Source organism: Phaenicophaeus curvirostris, chromosome 2 (genome assembly GCF_032191515.1).
Source record: "Phaenicophaeus curvirostris isolate KB17595 chromosome 2, BPBGC_Pcur_1.0, whole genome shotgun sequence".
NCBI classification, from domain to species: domain Eukaryota; kingdom Metazoa; phylum Chordata; class Aves; order Cuculiformes; family Cuculidae; genus Phaenicophaeus; species Phaenicophaeus curvirostris.
The window spans coordinates 27,204,084-27,230,516 of NC_091393.1; the positions used below are offsets into that span (position 1 = coordinate 27,204,084).

Sequence of the window (26,433 nt, forward strand, 5' to 3'; positions counted from 1 at the left end):
ATGCAAATTCATAGGTAGCATTTGCTATTTCAAGAAGAAATATTAAATAATCTCTGGAGAGACAGAAATGTATTCTTTGGACAGCATGTTATCATTCCAAGAATAAAAAAATGAAAACTATTGAAGATTCTGGAATGAATCCTAAAGTTATGTGGGGAAATTGATAATGTGCAATATTGAAAACATATTTCAGTCTTTTTGAAATGGTAGAAATCGATGATGAAAACATAAGAGCACAGCTGTCTCTGAAAGACTTGCCAGTGCAGGTTTTTAATTTCCTTTATTTTATTTAGATATGTTTATACTGTAACTTGTTTTATAAATTATGGTCAATAGCATGTCTTTAATTTATACTTTGTGCTCTAGAATAATTGTTGCTCAGTTCTTCAGATCATATTGTGTAGAACTTGTACTGGATTTCAACAGAAATCTTTGGCCAGAACACATTATAAATTGAATTTAAATTTTTTTTTGATGTTCCAAAGTTACTTGAAATCACATTTGTTCACAATAGTTCATTTATTGCTTTAATTGTTTTTAAATATTCAATTGCTTAAGCGATGACTGGCAAAACTGAATATTTTTGCTTCTTTTGCATTTTTTACATATGTTGTCTGTTCTCCATTTAGTGTTTTACCTCATTTACAGCATATTCTTATTTGATAATTATGAGAAAGGAATACAAATTATTCTTGAAAAATCGTAATTCCTTCTGTGTGAAGAGAAAAAGAAATATGTGATATTTGTTGAGCAATTTCAGTTCACAGTTTTTAAGCCAAATTGTTATACTTACTAAAGAAGTACACTGAATAAAAGCCATTCTAAGGATAATAGGGGATAAGAAAATAAAGAGTAGCCATAAATGCAAAGAGGTTGTGTGAGTCGTGAGGTTCTAGTCTGCTTTTTTCAAATGCACTGTGTGCAGCACCGTGTGTCCTGACACACGATGTTGAGGCTCTGGAGCGAGTCCAGAGAAGAGCAACAAAGCTGGTGAGGGGGCTGGAGAACAGGCCTTATGAGGAACGGCTGAGAGAGCTGGGGGTGTTTAGCCTGGAGGAGAGGAGGCTGAGGGGAGACCTCATTGCTCTCTACAACTACCTGAAAGGAGGTTGTGGAGAGGAGGGAGCTGGGCTCTTCTCCCAAGTGACAGGGGACAGGACGAGAGGGAATGGCCTCAAGATCCACCAGGGGAGGTTTAGGCTGGACATCAGGAAAAAAATTTTCACAGAAAGGGTCATTGGGCACTGGCAGAGGCTGCCCAGGGAGGGGGTTGAGTCACCTTCTCTGGAGGGGTTTAAGGGACGGGTGGACGAGGTGCTGAGGGACATGGTTTAGTGTTTGATAGGAATGGTTGGACTCGATGATCTGGTGGGTCTCTTCCAACCTGGTTATTCTATGATTCTATACTGTGTTCACTTCCTTGTGAATGGAAGCAATATTTTATTATATAGTGACTTATTGTGTTGATCTTCTGTATTATCTATCAGGACAGTGAATTCTGTAAGCAAAGCAGCCCATCTGGTGTTCAAGTGGGAAAGATCTGAGAATAAATAGCCATGATCCATTCACGTTTTCTGTTCTTGGTGAGGTCCAGAGTAAACTCTACACAGCCTACAGGAGAAGCAAGTAAACTTTTTGCTTCGACTTAGTTGTTTACAGGTTTTGTCAGGTGCACAGCCTGTGGTACAGCTGGAAAGGTCGAGCCAGAGCATTATTTTGGTTATTGATCATCAGACCAAAAGATGGAATAGTCAACAAGAGTCCCTTTTATTGCAAGCATTTTTTTTTTTACTAAGATGAGGACTGTGAGGCTGGAGAGCAACTAAAATGTGCAGTGAAAGAAGGCTGGAGAGCGCTCCCTGCCTCTGAGCAGCCCGAGGGCAGAGACTGACATCCACAGCGCTTAGGGCAAGGTCTTTGGATCAGGCTCCTTGAAAATCCATTTTTAATGCTTCTTATTACCCTAATATTATCATTTAGTATCATTCTTCTTAAAGTGAAGTTAGGGAATGGATCTATAATTCCTCAGAGCTTTTTCCTGTTTCTGCACTTCTTTACTTCTTTAAGGTGTCTGCCCTATTCTCCAGGAATACCTGAAGATAATCACAACTGATAAGATAGTCTCTTATCTCTTCATGGGTTAATTTCTTGGTACTAAGTTCAGTTGCTTCTCCAAATATTTAAACTATTCATTTTCTATTCTGTCCTATGTCAGCATCTATGTAAATAAATTATTTGCTAAAGATGTGGTCACAATGGACCTTCTTGCTCATACTGTTGAGATAAAGAATATTAGCATTTTTACCTGGCCTATTACTAACTAAACAATGCTTTCCATTGTTCACATTTTACTTACATACTTTTTTAGATTTTGTTTCTGCTGATACTTGTTTTGCGACTTCAGCAACTCTTCCTGCACCTCAGTCATTCTGAATTAACCAGTGCCTATTTGTGTTACTTTTATACCTCCATTGTCCCACACGTTTTCACAGCATTTTGAATAATTTCCTTTAGAATTTTAATTAGTATCATACAATCATAGAATAATATGGGTTGGAAGGGATCTTAGAAATCATCTAGATCCACCCCCCTGCCCTGGGCAGGGACACCTCCCACTGGATCAGGTGCCCAAGCCCCATCCAACCTGGCCTTGAACCCCTCCAGGGATGGGGCAGCCACAGCTTCCCTGGGAAACATGGGCCAGTGCCTCATTGTCCTCATTGTGAAGAATTTCTTCCTTATGTCTAGTCGAAATCTTCCCCTGTTCAACTTATAGCCATTCCCCCTAGTCCTATCATTTCATACTTTTTTAAACAGTCCCTCCCCAGCTTTCTTGTAGGTACTTTCTTCAGGTACTGAGGTACCCCTTCATCTACTTGTTCAGGTTTCTTCTTAAAGAACTGCTGGTACAAATTAATTATTTTCTTACAGTGCACCCTATCGCTCATTTATCACTTTACCCTAATGTACTTTACTTTGCTCTTTTGCCCTAATACATCTTGTTCAGCATCTGGCAACTCTTTTCAGATCTTCTGCTGATGTCAGGAGACAATCCTAACACAGGCAGCACAAAAATAGCTCTGCCACAATATGACACTTCTGCTCATGTCACACCGCTCTTTTGAAGTACAGAAACATCTAACTTCTATGCAAAGACGAGCTCTCTGGGGATCAAGGGTAAAGGAGGAGTTGTCTTTCAGTAGTGAAGATGTGAGAAGTCATCACTGTATGAGGATTCTACTCCTGGATCTTAGCATATCTAGAAAGTGTTCCTTGGTAAAGGAGAAATAATGATTCTGATACTAGCCTGGAAGGAGTTAGTTTTTATAAGACAGAGAAGCATGGGGAATACTGCAATATGGAGAAAGATGTAAGAGTGTCTTTTCGTCCCTCCTTTCTGATATATATATATACACACACATATATACACACCTTGTATGCCTAGCTTAGAAATTCTCCTATTATCTGTCAACTTTACAAGCAGTGTAGATTACTTCTTTTCCTAGGAACCCTTGCCCCAAATTATTTATCACTCTGTTCATATTCTCACCTTTCACATACTTTGCTACCCGTCTCAAACTGTCCTATCATCTTCTTTTGTGATTCAATATCCAGTCTTCACAATGTGCTCAAAGCTCTTCGCATTTACCTTTGCCAGAAGAAAATTTAGATGAATCAGCACCTGACATTTATTTGTTCACACACATTTGTTTTCCCACAGTTGAAGAAACTCAGGGGGGAAAAGGGAACAGAAACTGTCAGTGAAGCTGCTACGATGAAGCAAGAAGCACAGGAAACAATCTGCACATGCTTCTTATTGCCCCTGTTCTTAATTTGTTCAGCTAGAGGTTTCTTTGTAGGCTGAAGTGGTAATGCTGTGCTGGGGATGGTTTTTTTAGGAGAGAATTCTTTGGATTCTCTGTTGGTTTTGCACCATTTGGATAGCCAGCTATTAAATATATGCAGCTTTTCTGATGGATCTTAATTATTTTCTTTGAAACGTAGTACTGAACATAAATGTAGTCATAATCAGTAGAAACACCTCAAGGTAATGCTGCCAGTTCATTTACAATACAGAGACTTCTTTCTTATAACTTTCTCAAGCTCTTATTGTTTTTCCCCAGTATATTCTAATGGTGTTAGTTTTTGAAAAAAATATTCACAAATAAATAAGTATTTCATGAGCAGGCAAGACAAAAAGTTACAATGCAGTTTTTCCCACTTTAAACATTATTTATGATTTTTATAAATCCTTCCAGCAGCTTCACTGGAAGTTGATAGAAATGTAAAATTTGGCTTTAAAAGATGGTTATTAATCCAGGTCATATTTATACCTCTGAGAGCTTTTTTAATTGTATATGCCATAGTGTGTAAACCTTTTCTCTGTGCCTTTATGCACACATATATCTAAGTGATACTCCATATCACAGTGGAGCGAAATTTCTGTTTGAATAGGGTAAGACTTATGAAATATGAACTTTGAATATGAACATAAAAAAAAAAGAAAGAAGACTGAAGTCCTGGGTTTTTTTGGCGGAGGAGAATGTGGGGTATGTGTAGATGGAAACAAAATTATTGCGTTTAGGAAGCAGTGTATGAATTTGAGTGCCTTAAGGATTGTACAAACAATTCCATTCCCGGGGTGAAAATACAGGATATTTCTCTGCTGCTGTTTTGTTTTGTTTTGTTTTCAAGCTCAAAAATTGCCATTTGAAAGTACTGCACTTCAAACCATTGAGGTTGTAAAGGGAAGTCGCTGAGGGGAAGAATCACATTTAGCCAAGCAACAAGCGGTTGCAAGGGATCTTCTTATAAACAGGTTAAAAAAATAGGTATCTGTCAAGATCATTCTCCCTCTCTGCTGTCTGGAAAAGGAATATAGGTATATTAGATGTATAACTCCTTTTCCTTTTCTGGCTCCCATCCTGGGAGGTGTTCAGAGTTCGGTGTATGGTTCTGAATCATTTCATCCCCATTCTGTTCTTGCTCTGTAGGTATTAATTTAGAACAGAGTATAGGAAATATAACTGCGTAATAGTTCTTTTTCCAAGTTGCCTGCTGTCTTTGCAGATCCAGGCTTTTGGATTTAGTTTCCCTGCTGTCTCCAACTCCCATTACTGTGCTGCAGTGCTGAAAGCTCATGCACTGCCAGCAAGGTGTAGTGTGTCCCACTTGTGTTCTTGTCTCTCTGCACCAGCTGTGGAGGCAAGTAGAGAACATGTGGTGCCAAGTCAAGAGCACATACTTCTCTTTCCTCAACTCGATGACACAGGGACATAATGTGATCCAGAAGGAGGTCTTTCCCCTTCCCAATTATGTCAGGGCTGCAGGCACCCCTGCTCTGATTAAGCAAAGGCTGTTTGGTGAATAGCTGTGGTGTCCAACACATGCTTCCCTATTGCCCTTGTCAATGGGAAGCTGGATTGATTATGAGGATGCTCTTCACTATAGTCTACCCTTATTCTGCAGAAAAGCTGTGTGGCCAGTCTTACATACATTTTTCCAGGCACATCTGAGCACAATAAAATAAAAAGAAGAATAAGAAAATATCTTGCTATCCTATGGGGAGCTTAAGTAATTTGGCTGAACAAAAAAGGAGAGTGAAAAGAGGCAGGATCCCAGCAGGGCCTCTTTATTTGCACTGTTTTATACTATAGTAATCTTATTTTTCTCCAAAATGTCTTTGGACACCTGCAAAGAAATAATATTTTCTGTATATATCATGGCTTCTGTATAGTTTCTTTCTGTATGCATTTGCCTCTGAGGCACTGGAGGAAGGTTGGAGTTGAATATCGGCAGGGTGTGATGGCATTCCTACTGATGTTTAAGTATTTCAGGTGCCATTCCATTGCATTCTCTACAACTGCTCAACATTAAGTCCATTTATTGAATTAAATTGGAGAGGTTGGCTTCCTTCTACAACACTGGGCATGTCACCAATTTGTTTTATACAAGTTAAAGAGTGGAGTTCTTGAGTTCCCTCTGGTTTGTTAATGTCAGGGCCCTGAGGGCACCAAGAAGTTCTGCCACCCCTTCCTCTTCCCAAGACCTTCCAGTACCTGAAAGGGGCCTACAAGAAAGCTGGAGAGGGACTATTCATAAAGGCTTGTGGTGATAGGACTGGAGGGCTGTGGGTATAAACTGGAGAGGAGATTTAGACTAGACATGAGGAAGAATTTCTTCACAATGTGAGTGATGAGACACTGGAACAGGTTTCCCAGGGAAGTTGTGGCTCCCCCATCCCTGCCTCTCCCACGGGTTGGCAGGCTCTCTCAGCTCTCCTAACGCTGCCCAAGGTCACAGCCAGGCCTGGCAGATGTCCCAAGCTCCCAGCAGGTTGGGCCACCTCTTTCCTAGAGCTTCAGTCAGTCCCAGTTGTCTGACCCACCAACTCACCTGCAGCTGTTGATCACACAATTCAATTCAAAAAAGCAAAGCAAAAGTGAGCAAATGGGGGAGAAGGAGCCCTGGTGACCCATGATGAGTCAAGACTGACTTGTGAGCTCCTGCAGCTTTGAGCCTTTGTATCACCCTGTGTCTGTACAGTCAAGGACCCTGCTGTATTACCCCTCCCCACTGCATTTTGTCCAAGGGACTTGTTGTTTATGGTCATGGGTAATTCCCTTTATGCTACATAATGGCTTGTTATTGCCATCCATTAGCTCCAAGTGTGTGTGTGCATATGAACACTTTGTAAATTTATATGTACGTACTTGCAACTTTTATACATATATGGTAGTCATTATATCCCATAGCTGTACTTTGCTAAAACCAAGTAGGCAATAGTCTCATGGCCATTAGATGTTTATGTTATGGCCAGACGAGCTGTACTACAGCTCCAGACAGCCCAAGGCAAGTCCAGAAAAGCCCTGACACATCCTGAGCCCTGTGTCATTAGAGTAACATAAAGCCTGTTGGCCTATTAGAGGTCTGTTGGTTCTGGCTGGAATGGAGGTAACTTTCTTCATGGCACACCAGTGTTTTGGCTTTTGCTGAATAGTGATTGCACAGCATCCAGACTTTGATGTTTTCCCACTCTGACATCCCACCCAGCTTGAGGTGGGCAAGCATTGGGAAAGGAAACAGCTGGAACAGCTGAGCCAAACTCTCCAAAAGGATATTCCATACCATGTAATGTTGTGCTCAGCAACAGAAATGACAAAGAAGGTGGGAGGTTGTCTTCCAAAGTGGTGGTTGCTTGAAGGTTGGTTTATATCAATCTTCTTGTGGGAGGCACTGAATAGTTGTCTTTTTATCATTTTTATTCTGCTTTTTCCCTCATTTATTAAGCTCTCCTTATCTTGACCCACAAGTTTTCTTGCTTTTGCTCTTCCTATACTCTCACTCTTCCTGCTGGGAAAAGGAAGGGAGCGGGTGGCTATGTGGATGCTCAGCTGCTGGCCAGAATCCGCCTACTACAACAGGCAACGGCATGAAAATTATTGAGCTACATGGCTGCAGCCATGTTCTGCTTCCAAAAATTACCCACAGATTTTATTTTAGAAATCTGATGTTACCAGGATACAAGAATTAACCCTGGGTTTCTTCTGCTCTTTTCACGTGGCAACTGTAGATCCTCCTGTGCATAGCTGTAGCTTTTGGTCTTCTGTCACAAGCTTTTCATTTGCTACAAAGGCATTTTGATGACAAGATCCTTTGGTAGTACTCATCAGCTGTAAGACAGTTTGCAGCTTATATCCTTGCATATGGAGGAGTCTCTCTTTCCACTCATTTAATCTTTTTCTGTCTAGATTCCATATTGTTACTACAATTACTAATATTGCACTTCAAAGAAGGGAGTATCTGTTAGGGTTCATCCACCACCCATCTGTGCAAACTGTGACTGCCAAAGAAAAGCCAACATCAACAAAACTCTTCATTATCGTAAAAGAGAGGAAAAAGAAAGTTATGTAACTTTGTCTTGAACAGTAAACTGAAAAGAAAGCCTAAAAAGTACGCCCTTCATCTTGAAACACTTTTACACACTATGGCCTTCATTTCACAAGTAGTTATTCACATGCCTCATTTATAGATCTGCTTAAGCAATTGTTTAACTAAGACCTAAGTGAGGTGTCTGTAGTGTAATATTTTCACTCAGAGTGTCAAAGTTAAATTCATAAATGCAGACCTTCATGGAGGATATAAAGAAAACTCTTGACAAAAGGTCTCCTGCCTTTTGAGTCCTTGGTTTTGTAAATTTAGTCCAATAGTAAAAATCTAGTATTTATGGACTAACTGATTTAATGTCTTATAATGTGGAAGTATTAATACAGTATTCAATATCTAAATCAATACTAATTGCATCACAGAAACTCTTCAGCATAATAATAACTCTCTGTATTCTTCCATCTCTCTTTCATAGATGAAAATGGCAAATAAATGCTGTTCTCCCTCAGACCAGGTAAGACTTCTGTCATATAATCATATTTTTAATATTGTTGTCATTGCATTAAGATGCAAAACTTGTAGAGCCTGCATACCCATTTAGTCAGTTTTAAAATTCTAAGTAACTAAATAACTAAGTTTTATATGGCTTGAAGGTCTGAAACAACCTATTTAATACAGCAGAATATTACTAATCCACAACAATGGGTAAAATCTTCCACTATAGACCTAAAAAGTGGATAGATGGACCCATGAAATAAATGAGGGGAGGACGAAGCAACTGACAACCAGTTCTTGGAAAGAGCAGTGTATGTTTGCATGCAATATTGCAGCGGCGAGTCTGACAACTCTGTATTTACATCATATAGGGTACACAGATCGCTAAGGAGTTTATTACATTTCCAATCTGTTTGCACGTGTCATGCTGTGCAAACTATGTTTGCAATGACTGACTATCTGGGACTTTTGGAGCTCAGGAGTAATGAGCTATTTCTTATGGTCCAATTAGCCAAATGGCCTGAAGACCGTGATGAATTTACTTCATTGGAAGTATTCTTGCTTCTTGTTACATCGTAAAGATTTTCTTTCTTTTACTTTGTAAAATATAATAGTAGCATTTTCCAGGCTAATTCTGTAATTATGGGAAGTGCTTTGAAACTTGTGTTATATATCTAACGAGTTTCACTTACGTGTCCTTTCATTCCTTCAGTGTGGCATTGAATCATTACTCAGCAACAAAGAGCCCAGTCCCTGCTCTTTCCAAAAATGCTTAGTTTGTAGATTCCTAAAGTGAAAATTAAGCAAGGTGTCTTTCATACTGTGTTCCTACAGATTTTTTAATGGTATTTTATTACAAAATTCAAAGGCTGAGCAAAAAATTTCTTCATAGCAGTATCAAATAAATATTTACTGCTTTGACAGTTTGTGTGTTCTTTCATATACCACTATTTCATCATCTTATTTATAAAATATATTTGGGCATTGATAGACTCTTCTAGAGACTATTAAAAATATTTAACCACTGACATTTTCTTACAGAAGAAACTGTTTTCATATATCTGGGTCAATATTTTAGGAAAAAAATATACTTTAAAAACCACTACAGACTTTAATTCCATATATAGAAGGTCATAGAATGACCTGAGTTGGAAGTGACCCACAAGGGTCATCGAGTCCAACATCTATCTCTACATAGGAAAACCCAACATTCACATCATGTGTCTGTGCGCATTGTCCAAAGCCTTCTGGAATATTGTTAGGCTTGGCACTGTGACTGCTTCCCTGAGGAGCTGTTCCAGTGCTCCACCACCCTCTGGGGGAAAAAGCCTTTTCCTAATACCCTACCTAACCCTCCCTTGGCATGTCTACCTGCTATTCCCTTGAGTCCAATCAAATTACTCCCCAAACCCAAACAAATACCTATTCTGTATGAGAAGAAAGCATTTAATTTATATGAAAAAAAGAGTATTTTGAATGCCAAGGGGAAAGGTATTGAATCTGGATATCTATTTTTCATGAACTCTCTACTGCAAGTACTTTAGTAACTATTCAAAGTTTATTCCTATCAGTTTGGCCATATAAAGGGTTTAGTTGATAAAAGGAAGACATGTTCTTCCTCATTTTTTTAAGAAAACATTGGAGACAGTCATACAACCTACCACTAGTTATCTAGTTCAATATCCTAAATTAACCAGCTGATTTCCATAGAATGCCTGGGCAGTCAGTGCAGATTACTCTGTTATTCAAATGGGAGCTTGATATCAGTGGTTTAAATCATCCTTTATAGGAGCCTCTTTTTCTGTCTTGACTACACCAAGGTCCTAGAGTAGTCTACACCGTAGGTGCCTAAATTTAGGCAAGACAAATCTATCCCTGTTTTTACAGCCTATAGATGAAAAGGAGGGAAGATACAATTAGGACCTTAACTTCAGGAGATGAAAATTTAAGATGGGACTGACAGCAACAAATCTTGGATTGTTCTCTGCCAAAATAACAGAGAAAAAATAAAGTTTATAAGTAATTTGGGCAGACTGAGTAAGTAAAACTAGCAGAAATTAAAATGTTAATGAAGCAAATGTTAAAAATTCAGACTTTAAAATGTCCTGTGAAAATCTATCTTAAAAGCAACCAAAATGTGAATCTCTCATATATATATATATATGCGTGTGTATATATAAAATATATATCATAAAAGAATGAAATATAAATTGGCAATGATAACTGAAAACAGAAGAGGACTTGATCTGCCTTAGATTAATGAAGCCTATTAATGTCAGTTACATAAAGTCTGCACGAACCTGAATAGCTCTTGTTAATGCAATTTATTTAAAATTAAAGGAAACAGTAAGTTTAAAAAATTGAAGGTCACTGGAAAAGCTGCCTTGAAGTAAGATTGGTGATAGCTGCAAATTTATCATTGCTTTTGAGTACAGATATTCCTGAAGAATTAAATAGGTCCTTGCAGGTGCATTATTGTTTTGCCACGAGTTTTCTTCCTTGTCTTTAGTGTCCAATTTAATCTTTCATAAGGGAATAAGGTTGGGTCAGGATAGGTTTTCATATGTCACCAACAAACAGGGATTCAGGTTCAGGAAAGTATAAAATTATTTTGCTAAACCCGGATTTCTTTTCCATCTTTCATATTGTCTCTAACTGGTTTTACTGGAAACTGAATCTCCAGAACACGATGAGTTACATGGGCATAAAACTAAGCAAGCTGGAAATGGAAGGGAGTAAGATATTGATCTCCAGGTCTAAACCAGCTGTTTTTATGGGCCTCTGGGCCAAAAGAAAACATCAAAGAATTTGGACTTTGCTCTGTGTCTATGATCTGAAGATAGAAAGAGACAGCAGGAAAGATAGTAGTAGTTTTAATTATTATATTTGCCCTGTTAAAATAAATAGTATCAGGTAACAAAGTTTTTAATTTCTATTAAATTCTCTTCTCCCACCAAAGCAAGGTGTCTGCATTTAAACTGCATATTGGAAATGATTCCCACCAGTGCTTAAATCCTGGACTGTCCTTGGGAATTGTTTGGAGAGTTCTAATTGTCCCACAGCATGTAATGGTAGTTTGTCCATGTCAAAGTCTACAAGGATTTAATAAATATGCAAGAATTATGAGAATTTGAAAGGTATTAAAGAAATAACCCTCCCGAAGCTGTGGTTTTAAGTGTATATAAAACCTGTGTGGAAAAGGAAGCACACAGCATCTGTGCACTGGATACTTTTAGAGCACATTGGTTCTTCACAAGGAAAGAGAGGGATTGACCCAGGTTGTACATTATTTTATTAAGTGTGGAGGATGTTTACAGCCACCGTTCTCCAAAGACTGTAATTTTTGATTCCATTGATTTATTGCAGTGCTCTAGAGACTTGAAAGCACTTGATTCTGTGTTATCAGTAGGAAATGAAATTTGGAGCTTAGTTTTCAAAAATATGCACACTAATGGATTGCTCCATGTTTTTTATAAGACTAAATTTGTCAATTGTCTCGCTGATTTTGTTTGCTGGGTGGCTTTTTCTGTTTCTAAAACTATTACGATAATTTCCTATCCTCCACTAAAGCAATACAGTTTTTTATTGGAAAAAAAAGGGGGAAATATTGATTAGATATTAATTAAGACTATGTAAATTTCTCTTGTGATGCTGCAAAACAGATTTTCACTGCTTCCTATGCTATCTCTTCCCTTGTTTGTTTTGATTCTTTGAAGTAACTTCCTCATTGACTACCAGAGCAAATCACACAGAAAATGAAATCTAAAGACAATGATTGCGTAGCATGTAATAGCACCAGGAAGGGCAGGACAAAGATTAAGATGCAACCAGCAAGGGACAGATGGGTAGCATAAAATTACACCCTAAATGCATTAAAAGCAAGAAAGGAAAATGTTTGTCTTCAACTCAACATATTGGAGGACAACCTTCATTAAAAATGGTCAACTGCAAAAGCTGATTATTGCTAATAATAGTAGGAAGAAACCAATAACATCTCAGATTACAGTACAAAGGGAAGTTTTGGTGGTATGTATGCTTTTAGTGCCTGGTGGTATTTCAAAAATTGGTCTAAACAATCTCTGAGCTATTATCAGGATACTTCAAGGAATTTGTGACTGCCAGGTGACATATCAAAAGACTAGGAAAGAGCAAATGTCATGACTGTTAATAGAAAAAGAAAGAGAAGCTGGAGAATTAGAGACTAGTCAATCTCTAGAAAGAAATTTGGAATAAAAATAAACAAATATGCAGCTGCGAGATAAAAAATAATCAATGATTGCCCTGAAGGATTTGTCAAGAATAAATAGTGATAATCAATCTAGTTTCCTCTTGTGGTGGTATAGCGCATCTTGTGGCTGGGTGACAGGTGGTTGCTGCAACATATCTTGATTTCAGTAAGGTTTATGACATTTTTTGTCACTGCAATATTTGAAACAATATTATACGGATTTGGTTGTACAGACTTTGTTGGATAATCCAGTAATAGGTATAAATGGTTCACTTTCAAAGCTGACATATTGACTAGAAGTCCTGAAAAGTTCTATCTTGGATCCAATCCCCTTGAATACTCCCTTTATGATGCATTAGCAAAAATAAATTTACTAGTTTTGCAAACATGAATCTTTAAAATACAGTGTTAGACACATGAATGATTTTGACATATTGGAGAATGACTCTGAAAAACAGGGTGAAACCAATTAGGAGACAGCACATAGACAAGAATAATCAAGTATATGTAAGAGATTGGGAATTAACTGGAGAAGTTGTTGCTAGAAAATGCTTGTAAGGTATCTGGGGATGTAAACTCTTATAGAGATTTTGGTCCATCCTAACCATTGCCTTGCTAGCTCTCGGGAAGGCAATCTGTGATGCCCTGCCTGCAGGACCCAGTCAGATACAGTGAGAAAAACAATAGGTTTATTGTTATGATTCATTATTATAGTTTATTACTACATCAACCTGTGGGAATAAGGTACAGGGCTTATTCTACGAGACGCCCCAAAACCCTATTCATATGGGGAATATGACTTATTCCCCATATATTTATATTATTCCTTTTTACTTATATTCCTTTTACCTCCTCATAAATAAGGAACCCACTCACATCTCACTCCTCCCCTGGCCCTTAGTTTTTTTCTTATTTTTACATGCTTATTTGATTATTTCAGCCTTAAGCTGTGATAGCACCACCGCTGGCAGAAAGTGAGCACCCGTTTTCGCATTAGCTTTTGACCTTCGTCATCCACTCTTCACTTCCTTTTCATATATTTCACCTGCTAGTTTATCCTGTTATTGTTTTATTAGCATAGCCGCAGGCTTGAGAGAGCTGGCCAACTTCTCCTATTGCATCGTATGTCCAACAGCTTCTGACACTGAGAGTTTAACACCAGGCCAGGGCCGGCAATGTGCCGTAGCAACCATGTCTCCTTTGTGGCTTTTGAGAAAGAAGAAAGCATCATTGGCTCGACCTAAGTGAATTACTGCGACACATGCTAAGTGTTCTCTGGTTTTGAGAGTGGCCCTACAGAAAAGGACTTGGGGTTCTGATTGATGAGAAGCTTGACATGAGCCGGCAATTTGTGCTCACAGCCCAGAAGGCCAACTGTGTGCTGGGCTGCATCAAAAGCGGCGTGGCCAGCAGGGCGAGGGAGGTGATTCTGCCACTTTATTCCTCTCTTGTGAGACCTAATCTGAAGTATTGTGTCCAGTTCTGGAATCTTCAACAGAAGAAGGATATAGAGCTGTTGGAATGGGTCCAGAGGAGACTACAAAGATGATCAGAGGGCTGGAGCACCTTCCATACGAGGACAGGCTGAAAGAGTTGGGGTTGTTCAGCCTGGAGAAGGCTCCAAGGAGTGACCTTCCAGTACCTGAAGGGGCTACAAGAAAGCTGGAGATGGACTATTCATGAAGGCTTGTAGTGATAGGGGGAACAGGTATAAACTGGAAAGGGGTAGATTTAGACTAAACATAAGGAAGAATTCTGTGGCTGCCCCATCCCTGGAGGTGTTCAAGGCCAGGTTGGATGGGCCTTGGGCAGCCTGGTCCAGTGGGAGGTGTCCCTGCCCATGGCAGGGGGGTTGGAACTGGATGGGCTTTAAGGTCCCTTCTGACCCAAATTATTCTATGAGTCTGTGATTCTGTGATTTTGTGCACTCAGTTTCCAAAACATATTGACCAGAGGTTTCCCATGGCCTCTGTGGACAGGTTGAAAAAAAGACAGAGAGGGAGGTATGAAAGAAATATTTAGGAGTTATAACCTTATACTCAGAGAATGACCTGTGACAAAAAGCATGGAAGGATGCCACACAATCTACATATACTTGTTCATGGATTTTTGCTCCATTTATTAACTGAATATACTTTTTTAATTTTTCCAGGTTAAAGCCAAAACAATTTGATTCTTTAGTGATTTGGGGAAAAAAAACCCTCTAATTGTGGCTGCAGCAAGAGCAAACCATGTTTGACATGAGGAATAGATTTCTTTATCACTAGTAAAGCTAATAAAGTTCTAGAACAGATTGTTGAGAGAAATTATGAAGTCTCCATTACTGGAGATCCTGAGGATGTTAAGGACGTGTGTTTTTAGAAACAAAAAAGGTATTGTGTCTACTGCATTTTGGAAAAGGTAATGTACTAAATTTCTCAAAAGTCTCTTTTCCACTCTGTTTTTGATAACTGAATGATCCTAACTCTGAATATGAAACTTCTCAATAATGGAGGGGTTTCCCATTGTTCCTCATAGCAGAACTGCTATCTCAGGTATGCCAGGAACTTGTTTGCTTGGCTTCATGCTGCAGAATGGAAGAAACCTTAAGCATAGTCATGTATGATCAATTTGTCTTTTATTTTTCTCATTTTCTCAAATCCAGACAAAAATAGTTTAAAAATATACCTTATAGTAATACAATTACTTTCTCTTGCCTGATAGTCTGGAAAAATTAGATTCCTGTAGACTATAATTATGCTTACTTTCCATAAGCATAAAAAGACCATGTAGAGACAGAAATGAAATATCTTCCTTTGTAATTGTTTTAACTTTATTTATATGGGAGGTCACTTATGCAATTCCTAATGAAACTCTCTTGATCTACTTCAGAGATCTTTGCTGGGGCCACAGGTCTTCTAGTGAAAAAACTTGCTGGAATGGAAGAAGTAGCACTTTAAAGCACTCTAAGCTTTTTAACCTCTAGTCAGTAACCTAATATGTAGTGCCTCTTTGAGGTAAATAACTTTTAGTGCTGTACTGATTTTAAACACAAGCAAGCCGGAAAACACAAAAAAGGCAAAAGGTTTGCCCAACTCAACAAAACAAATCCACACATAATTGAATTCTGAAAACTGTGATTGAATTTCTGAACATATTTAATGAAATCTTACTATGCTTTCTAGAAAAAAATGCATTGTCAGTATGTTCATAGTATTCAGGTGTCCCCATTTCTGTGTGTGTTAATGAAATGTTTGTATTAGATTGTTTTTCACATTGTAAGACTCCAAAACATTGGGTTCTAGAAACTCTACAGAAAAATAGCGTATAAATGAAGCCTGTCCCTATGTAAGGAAAAATGTACAAAAGAGTATATTTAAGCAGTGTTTCTCACCCTAATATGTTGGCCATATCTTCCAGAGGTCATCTAGGTCTGTGTTGTCTGGTAGTGAGTGGCATAAGGCAATTCTCTCTTCAGTGAAGAACCATGGTCTCTGATTAAACTGTCTTCATGAGCTTCCCTTAGTTGTTAGAATATTTAAAAAATATTAATAACTTCTTTATTCCCGTTTTCTTTGTGTATTTCTGCCTTGTGAATTGTGAGGTTTTAGAGACTATAAAACCTGCTCTTCACAGCTTTTAGAACCAATTACTTTTGGATTCAACATTACAGGACTGTGATCTCACTGGATTACTACTAGAAGATTAGTCCTCTTTCAGGATTATTCTCCAATTAAACTTATATTAACATATATATTGCATTATTTGTAAGCAGAATTATCATTTTATTGATTGTGGGAAAGCACATAGAAGGAAGGTCAGACTGAATTTGAGACAAGAGGGAATGTCCCCCAGTTGTGCCAGGGCAGCTTCAGGTTGGACAGTAGGGAAGATTTCTTCACCAAAAGGGTTATTGGTCACTGGCAGAGGCTGCCCAGCGAGGTGGTTGAGTCCCCATCCCTGGAGGGATTAAAATATGGGTCAATGAGGTGTTTAGGTATCTGATTTAGTAGCGGACAAGTACAGTTGGGCTTGAAGATCTCAAAGGCTTTTTCCAACCTAGCAATTCTATGATTCTATGAATTTTCAGACTGAGTTTACTTCTTTAAGGACTCTTTTGCAACAGCTATAGCAAATAGTTATAGTTTGAAAGGATCTCTTTTTTAGTTTTTTGGGGTTTTTGGTTGTTTTTTTTTTAATTTTCCAAAGTGCAGAAGAAACAGTTTGGGTCTTTATTTGGTGAGGAGGAGAATAGTTCTCTAAGTGTATTTCATTGTTGTTTTACTTTTGGTAAAAGATAAAATCAATATATAAAACCAAAGAAAATTGTGAAGGACCTGAGTTTTCCAGTTTTATTAAGGTTGGCTTGCTCCTGTTTCACAAATAGTCCTATTGATTTAGTAAAAGTGTGCATAACTAGTAACACCACTTACTGATACCTGCCTTCAAAACTGAGTTTTGGGTTCAGATTAACTCGAACAAGAAGGCTATTATGAGAAAAGTTGAGTGATATCAGCCCAAATTTTCCCAGCACCTTTGTTAAAACAGGCAAACAAAGAGAAGAAATTGTTGTTGCTGTCTGAAAGGATTTGTATTCCAGATTTTGTGCAGGTAGCAAATTCCTGGGGAGATATGCAAATTTGGATACATACCTGCCTTCATAGTTCCCTTTGGGGTAGTATGAGCATGTTGCTATTTGTTGGGTTCAAAGTGTGCCCAGTTTGGAGTTAGACTTTAATTCTCAAAGTGAAGCACATAAAATACTTCAGGGTCATCCTTTCTGAGTTCTTCTGTGCTTTCATCTGTAAGGCATTCGATTTTGAATAGCAGCCGGTTAGACATAACTGAATGCAATTGATGTACAATGGAAGCCGTTAATGTAATTCAGCAAAACTTCTAGCATTCCAAAGTTATATTTTTTTCAGTTAATCTTTGTGTATGTGAAAGGACTGCTTTTTTTCTCTTCAATATCTGTACATTATTCTATAATACTATGATTTCAAAACATGCAGTCTACCACTTGCTTTTAAAAAGACTCAAAAAAAATGACTTAAACTACCTCAAGATGTACTTCTCTTTGCTTTCTTAATTTTGTATTGTTCCACAGCGTTTGATGGTGTGACAGTGGCTCTTAGCTGGCATCTGTTGAAGATTCTTAGCCCACTTTAATTACATAAGTGCACCCGTCTGTTGTAACATTTCATACATCAGAGGTCTACTTGATTTTCTTTCTTCGTTTCCCTCTGGAGTGTTTCGCGTCATTTACTTTTTGTAACTACTTAACTAAAAGTTCTGTATACAAAATGTACCGATTGCTTTATTAAACGTAACACATGTTAAGTTCTCATTCCTTGCAGCGTTGAGACAGTTTATTGCTGTAGCGAAACAATAAGTGCGAATAAGAACTTTCATTTATCTGCTATGATTGGATTATATTTTGTGAGTGACCTGTTTTATCTCCTCATAATGAGTGCCATTGCTCATTTTGTTCCTACAGGAACTTTTAGAAAGTGTATTAGAACACGTTACAAACGTAATAATGCATCGAGGATGTGTGGGTAATTTTCCACGCAGTTTCCAATAGCAGTGTCAAATTGATTATGCAGTATGGGAATAAAGCACTGAAAGGGATGCTGAGAATGAAACTGTTCGTTGTGTGGTGCTTTATTAGCACTCCTTACAGCTTCAAATGGCAGGTTTCATTCCAAATAACAGAACGGTTTTTATCCCAGGGCTAATATTCATACCCACATACTGTGACTCAATTAAAGTCTCAGTAGCCTATATATGAACCTCAAATAATTTGTTAAAGAGTACCAACACTTGGCTGGTTTTGTTCCATTTATTGAACTGAATAATTATTCTTTTTCCATGTCCATGGTCTAAATGACCATTAAATAAACCATTCAATAAGAAGTATGTGTGGAAAGGAAGTAAAAAATATATTAGATATTTTAATATCTCTTTTAAAGGTTTCATAATTTTATTTTTTCAATATATGCATAAATTAATTGAACAGTGATTTTGATAAAGGAAAATCCTCTATTTTGCTCCTTTGCTTTTTTAAAGACTTAATAACTTGTAGGGACATATCCATTTGGACTCCTTTTTTCTTTGATTTTTAGCCTTCCAAACACTTTATCCTTGATTTTCCCCTCTTTATATACACCTGTAGTGTCCTTCCTTTTGTTCTTTGCATTATAAGGTCATATTTTCTCCTGTTTCGTTATTTTCAGTCTTACTGAATTGATTTATTTCTCCTGTAAATGTCTTTTGCTTTGTCTTTCTTTTACCTTTTCCTCTTTCTCTTATGTATTGTTACCTTTTAGCTTTCTGTCCTGTTAACCCCAACTCATGCAAATGATAGTAATTCAGCTCTAAACCCACCAAGCTCACCTTCTATCTTCCAGTAGCAATCCTTCTTCAGCTTCTTCCCCAAGAAACTATTTCATTCAACCTGTCTTATATGGTGGAGCAATCCATATTTAAATCAACTCAACCCTTGCTTTTCTCCTAAATATATAAAAATCCTAAAACAAATGACTGATCAAAAAGCTTGTGGGTCTTCTAGCTGCTCTATATTTCTTTTCTTAAATGTATACATGTACTGAGGTTTCAACCAGTATTCTGCAGCGATACTCTTCTCCAAACTTTTAATTTTTCTACAAATATCTACTTGTGATTCTTTTCACCTATTCATTTAAAGAAATGAATAAATTTATCTAGGCATTCATTTTATAGATGTCTTCATTATTCAGGAAATGCTGCAGCATTTTGTTCACTGGCACCTTTAACACTTAGGTCCGCGTTTCATGGTGCTAATACACAAACAAAAGTGTAATTTGTAATATACCAATCTTGGGATTCAAAAGACTTTTGGAAGAATTTTTAATGACATTGAACTATTATATACCAGCTAGTTATTTTCACATAAGTTTTTTATTTATTTTGTAAATGTATATCAGTAGTCTGTTTTCTCATATTTCTGCTGTGAGGTTTCCTTGTTCCACAAATTATTTTGACAATGCAAAGCTAAGTAATAGTTTTACAGAAAAGGAGAACTAAAAAAATTGTAATCAGTTTATGATATCTCTTGGGAATTATAATCAAATTGAGAAACAAAACAGGGGTTTATATTTTTTAATGGTTCTAAGAATTTTCTTTGCTCTTATGATCTATTATTTGTTTTCTCCTGATTAAAGTTGTGAGTTTTTTTCCCTGCAATTGGAGGTTTTTTTAGTCATTTCAATTGAACAGAGTAATATTCAGTACTATATGTTCAAACTGTGACTGAACTATTGCTGTTTTGTTTCATGTAGACTTTGACGAATAGGTATGAATGATGAATAGGAATGAATAGGTAACTTTATCATAATCCATATAGAATCATAGAATCAGAATGGTTTGGGTTATAAGGGACCTTAAAGGTCATGCAGTTCCAACCCCCCAGAGATGGGCAGGGACACCTCTTACTAGTTCAGGCTGCCCAGTATGATGTTTTATGAACCACCTGGGCGAGCTGTAGACTTTATCTGTGAATTAGTTTTGCCATTTGACATTGTGGATAATTCCAAAATTATTTGGTGAGTTCTGCTGTAAGAATCGTTGATAACGATGATAAACAACGACCATAATAGCCATATCCTTTGCTTATTAGTTTTTCAATTTAATCAGTAAATTATTTTTTAGTAAAGATTATAGTACTGTAGCATATTAATAAATGGTTTGCATTTGCAAGGCAGCAAAAATGACTTTCTGAATGTAAAAGAGAATATTGTATTGTTTGCACTCTGTGATTTGGACATTATTCTTCTTGTCTGTATTATTTGACATATTACCATGCTGATCAACTCAATAATAATATAGCCTCTAGTTGATGGTCAACAGTACTACAATATATTTTGTTAGGGTAGTGAAGTGTCTGAACATCTTATTTCCAAGCTTTTGCTGACTTCTACAGAAACAATATTATGGTGAAGTTATTGAATTTACACAGTTGCAAACTGAGAATTGGAAAGGCTATTGCCTTTATTGTCTATTTCTCATATCTCTTTAAAATGTTAATGCTGGAGCTCGGTACATAGAGAAGGATTGTCTGCCTCAACATGTAAATTTATTGTTTCTGAATAAGTTGATTGGTAAGAGATGAAATTGATACGTAGGATATTGAAATTAGAAAACGATGTGTGAGATTTTCTTGATATATTTAAAAAAGTGCATAAACTCTGAAAGAAAATCAGTGGGGAAAAGTATCTTTGTTAATGGTGATGAACATGAGCATACACAAAGCTGTTTAATTTCAGGTAAATCTACCAATTTGTTCGGTTGTATGTCTTTAGAGGTACATGTAACATACATTTCAGTAGGTTCAAAATTTGACTGCTATAGATAACATAGGACCACATTTTTTTATAAATTGCTGGCTGAAATATTTCAGTACACCTAGGTTTTCTGCAGGTTCAAGTGAGAGTCTGCTGAGACATATATAGATGGCCTTTAAAATTATTATTTCAGGCAAGATTCAATCTGTATGGAAGTTTTAGTGTCTTCAAGGACTTCTGACACACTGGTGTGATACTGTACAACACCCAGTAGTGGTGGGAAGCCAAATGTGAAGAAGGGGATGATGCATCCTATTCTAACATGACTACTGCTCCTTGTGGAAAGACTTGACCTATTCAGATATATCTTATGCCCCACCAAGAACTTAAATTTTCAATGATTTTCTTTTGCAGGTCATACATATGGGATGGGTAAATGAAAGACTTGAAGGAACTGATTCATCTCAGCTCTACAAATTCAGGTTTCTGGCACTGAAGGGTTCATCCTTCTACATTTTCAGCACTCCACCGGTAATAAAATAATATTTTTGTGACAGTTACATTGTAAATGGAAACCTGTTTGTTATGTCTGGGGTTTTTTTTCCTTACCAAGTGAAGTTGTCAGCTGAGATTTCCAAAGAAGTTAAAGCCATAGATGCCACTTAATTACAATAAGCTTTAGATATTTAACAACAATATTTTCAAGGTCCTCTGAAAATCTTACTGTACCTGGATAGTTCAAACAATTCCTAACAGGGAATAAGTGTTCTACTTTTTCAAGTTGCTAAGTTCAGACTTTTCTCTGACTCATTAGTCCTAATATTTATCTTATTTATTCGAAGGTATTTTGTAGATGTAATGAGTTGGTAGTTACTCTGTTTTCTTAAAGACAAGGTACATCATGAAATACACCATCCATACTGCTAGTAGATGCTTGTAGCATTTGTACACAGATGAGGTACAAGATAGATCTGTTACAGAAAATCCAATGCTAACTGAACAGTTAGAACAGACTACATCATCTTGCTTTGATAACTTACATAGCTAGTTATTGGTATTCTATTTCACAACAGATGACTTATCTAATATTTCTCTTGGAAAAAAACCTAACAAAAATTAATTTAAAAGAACGAAACAAAAATGAACTGTAGAATTCTTAAAAACTAACCCATACTTACCATAGGGTATTGTTTTATCTTTTCTTGTTTTTTTCTTCTGGAAAGTCTTTACTTTAAACAAATCAAAACTAATAAAATGTGGAATTAGAACGTGATTTCAATTCTACTGCTTCATTATGGTTTTGCTTAGAAAGTGGTCAGTCTCCCTGTTTCTCTAGCTGCTTGAAAGAATTATTGGTCCTTTACATCTATACATCTGCAGACCTTTGGGAAGTGAAAAAAATAATCTTTGAATTTTATTTATGAACTCAAATGAGAAGCAATTAGTAATATTTTTTCTCTATATTGAATGACATTCTAAATCCAATGATGCAATTAACTTCAAGCATCTCTGAATGGCCAAAAGCATTCTTTTTGAAGTGAAACAGCACATCTGGGAAAAGCTTTTTTTTCCCCCTAAAAAATTATTGGTCTATGTGTTAATTCAAAGAATTAAAATTTGATTCAATTACTCCAATCCAATTAAAATGCAAAACAAATGCAAAAATATTAAACAAATAAATAACACAGCACATGAATGTTATTTGTTTATAAATTTTAGTTATTGTTTTCAGATCTGGTTTGGAGGAAACATTTTTGATATAATTAAAACTATCCATCTATATGATACTAATGGGGGGAAGACTAAATTTCTCATGTTCAGCGCTCTACTAAGAACAGACAAGTGAGGATGAATGTTTGGTAGTATTTCTATCATGTTACCATCACTATCTACTACACTTTATTGTGTTTCTGCACAAAAAAAATATGAATATTTTTTTTCTAAAAAGGAAGAAAGAGGATCTATTTGGTCAATGTTTTGTGCCATCCCAGTACTCAGACATACCAGTAAGTGGGACAGAGCCTATAAATCATAAAAGCTTTTGACTAGTTTTCTTGCTGTTCAGTCATTCCACTGATGTTTATATCAGGGGAAAAGTAAAACAGAAAATGGGCAGTTTTCATCAACCACTTACCAGGAGAATTCAATTCTGGATCTAAAGTCACGCTTTGAAGATGAATATCAGTGCCCAGAGGGCACCTCCAGCCATGACTGTTCCTGACCACCTTCCCTGGCACTAACCTCCACCCTTCTTGCAGACCAGGATCCCATTGCAGCTTCTCTGGGACCCTCAGCTGCTGCCCCAAGAGTGCAGTAGAGCAAATCTTCAGCTCCCCAAAGTCCTGTTCCCCCCAGCCATGAGCCCAAATGACCCAGGAGTCTGACCTCAGCCCATCCCTGTCCCCACAGACGCGCCTGGTGCCAGGATCTGGTGCTGCCCCTAGCCTCTGAGGCTGCCCTGCTCCTGGCTGGGTCTGGCTGGGACAGAGGAAACGTTCTTCATAGCAGCCTGTATGGCAAAGGGGTTCGTGCCTTAGGCTAGAACTTGGCTGTTGCTGAGCTTTGCTCACACGGTGTTTATCTGTTTCTCACACTGTCCACCCTGGGGGTAGGTAAGAGTTTAGGAGGGGACACCACCAGGACAACTCACCCAAACAGTCCAAAAGGGATATTATATGCCATAAAACATCAAGCTCAGCAATTAAAAACTGCGGATTTGGTCTTCAAATGTTGCCGTTGCTTGGAGACTGGCTGAGAATTGGTCTGCTTGGGGCAGGCAGGGTGCAGTCACCTTTGAAACACTTGTTTTTTATCTCTTTCCATCACTTATTAAACTATTTTGCCCCACAAGTTATATTGATTTTGCTCTTCATATTCTCTCCCCATTCCACTGCATGTGGACAGGGAGTTAGCGAGCGGCTCTGTGGGTGCTGAGCTGTTGGATGGGCTCAACTCAGTACAGGGCAAAGGGATGGGCCCTGGCTTGAAAGGATCATGCCCTGCCAGACCCCAGGGAGCCTCCACAGCACACAAGGAGCCACCAACACACACTGTGCCTAACACGGTCACGTGTCCCAGCTCAGTAGCTGGAAAGCCAGGTACCCACACAGAGCCACGGATAGGGCTGTTCCACTATTTTTAGAAACGTTTAATGACACTACTCTTCCCATTACTCCCACTGACTTTCTTTTTGCTATGTTAAGTGAAAAATAAAAATATCGATTGTTCTGTCACAAAAATACACGTGCTTTAAGTCTCTTGACTTTAGAAAATGAGATTTTAACAGTATGTTACAGAATCACAGAATCACTAGGTTGGAAAAGACTCCCAGGATCATTGAGTCCAACCATTCCTATCAAACACTAAACCATGCTCCAGAACCTCATCCATCCATCTTTTAAACACCTCCAGGGATGGTGACTCAACCCCCTCCCTGGGCAGCCTCTGCCAGTGCCCAGTGACCCTTTCCATGAAATATTTTTTTTCTGATGTCCAGCCTGGACCTCCCCTGGCGGAGCTTGAGGCCATCCCCTCTTGTCCTGTCCCCTGTCACTTGGGAGAAGAGCCCAGCTCCCTCCTCTCCACAACCTCCTCTCAGGTAGTTGTAGAGAGCAATGAGGTCTCCCCTCAGCCTCCTCTTCTCCAGGCTAAACACCCCCAGCTCTCTCAGCCGTTCCTCATAAGGCCTGTTCTCCAGCCCCTTCACCAGCTTCGTTGTTCTTCTCTGGACTTGCTCCAGAGCCTCAACATCTTTTTTGTGGTGAGGGGCCCAGAACTGAACACAGGATTTATTTCAAAGACTTTTCTATGCTGCTGTTGCTATTTGCAGACTGAATCAACGTAACGCATCAGCGTAGCAATGTAGTGTGCTCAGAGTAGATAGCCTACAAATCATACAGTTATCTTTTGTTGTAATGACTTTACCCATAATTTTACAACTGTTTCTAAAAGGATCTGGTTCAATTTCTACTCTTTTTCTATTTCATTGTGTGTAGAAGATGATATGAATGTAAATACAGCTGCTAACTTTTGTAAGAATGGAAAACATAGTTACCCGTGGGCAAAAATAAAGAAAAAATTGGAGGAAATGTGGATGTTATATTATGAAAATAATTACTCTGACAAGTAATAATCTATTTATACTCTATTTCAACAATATCTCAGATGATGTTTCCAAAAATGTCGACACTTCACTATAGAAGTAAATATCACGAACGGTGTGATTAGCAGCGAATGGTCTTTCTACATCCCTGAAGTGGCTTATCTGACTGTATTGAAGAAATTTACAGAATTCATTTACAGATTGCTATATCAGAATTGTGACGCATTTCTGAAAACTGCCTGTGTGACAAACACCATTGCACAAATAGAAATTATTCTTATGTTAACATTAATCTTGAAAAGTTCTGAATTGCTCTCCTAGGAGAAATTGGAGAGACATTATTCAAAATTGTCTTTCAAAACCGAACTATTTTTTATGTCACTGAAATTTTTCAGAAAAAATAAATTGTTTTGGTTTTATAGAATATGTGCTATATGTGGGGAAAGGGGGGGACTGCTTGATTATTTTTTTTCATTATTTTCCTCATTGTTCCATGTGTTTTTTAAATTCAAGTCTTAAAGTAGCCATATCCTTGAAGGTGTTGTCTTACCTTTAATTACACAATTATCTTTTTCAACAGGATTAAATAAATAGTGCTAAAGGGGTCTATGTGAAGGCCATTTGGCAGCCGTTGCATATACTGCTTGTAATTTTGAAAAAAAGATTAAATAAAAGAACAAAGTGAAAGGAACAGAAATAATTCCACCACTGAAAGAGAGGAGGGTGCTGGCCTCTTCTCCCAAGTGACAGGGGACAGGACGAGAGGGAATGGCCTCAAGCTCCACCAGGGGAGGTTCAGGCTGGACATCAGGAAAAAATTCTTCACAGAAAGGGTCATTGGGCACTGGCAGAGGCTGCCCAGGGAGGGGGTTGAGTCACCTTCCCTGGAGGTGTTTAAGGGATGGGTGGACGAGGTGCTGAGGGACATGAGTTAGTGATTGATAGGAATGGTTGGACTCGATGATCTGGTGGGTCTCTTCCAACCTGGTGATTCTATGATTCTATGAAAAACATTACAGAGAAGAGAAGCTTGACGAATGAAATTAACACAAGTGGTACTTTGAATGTCAGTGTACTGCTATCCAAGTTCTGAATACTTATGTTTGTAATCAACTTTATACATAATGAAAATACAACATATTAGGAAAGAAGAGGCAATAAATTGGAGGGCATAGACTCGACCATGACTGCTTTTGCTGAACTTCCTAACTTGACACACAAGTCCTTTTTTGTTCACATTTGCTAGAATTTAGCTGCTCTTTAGCATGTGTTTCATACCATTGAGTTTGAGTTGATTTGGACACCTTTAGGTTTCTTATACTGCTATGTTGTAGTTCATCTCAAGAGCATTTCTTGATTTTTTTTTTCCTTTTCAATATCTTTTAGGTTTTTTTTAATTTATACTTTGTTCCTTTTTACCA

At 37.8% G+C, this 26,433-nt stretch overlaps 1 protein-coding gene across 2 annotated transcripts in view; it reads left to right on the forward strand.

Annotated features, from left to right (window-relative positions):
- Positions 1-26,433, forward strand: part of SNTG2 (syntrophin gamma 2) — a 269,256-nt gene that overhangs the window by 204,328 nt on the left and 38,495 nt on the right. For both annotated transcript variants that reach the window (XM_069851590.1, XM_069851589.1), the window contains exons 11-12: positions 8,363-8,401; positions 21,325-21,441. In XM_069851590.1, the coding sequence (XP_069707691.1) occupies positions 8,363-8,401; positions 21,325-21,441 (156 nt within the window). The remainder of the gene's footprint in view (positions 1-8,362; positions 8,402-21,324; positions 21,442-26,433) is intronic.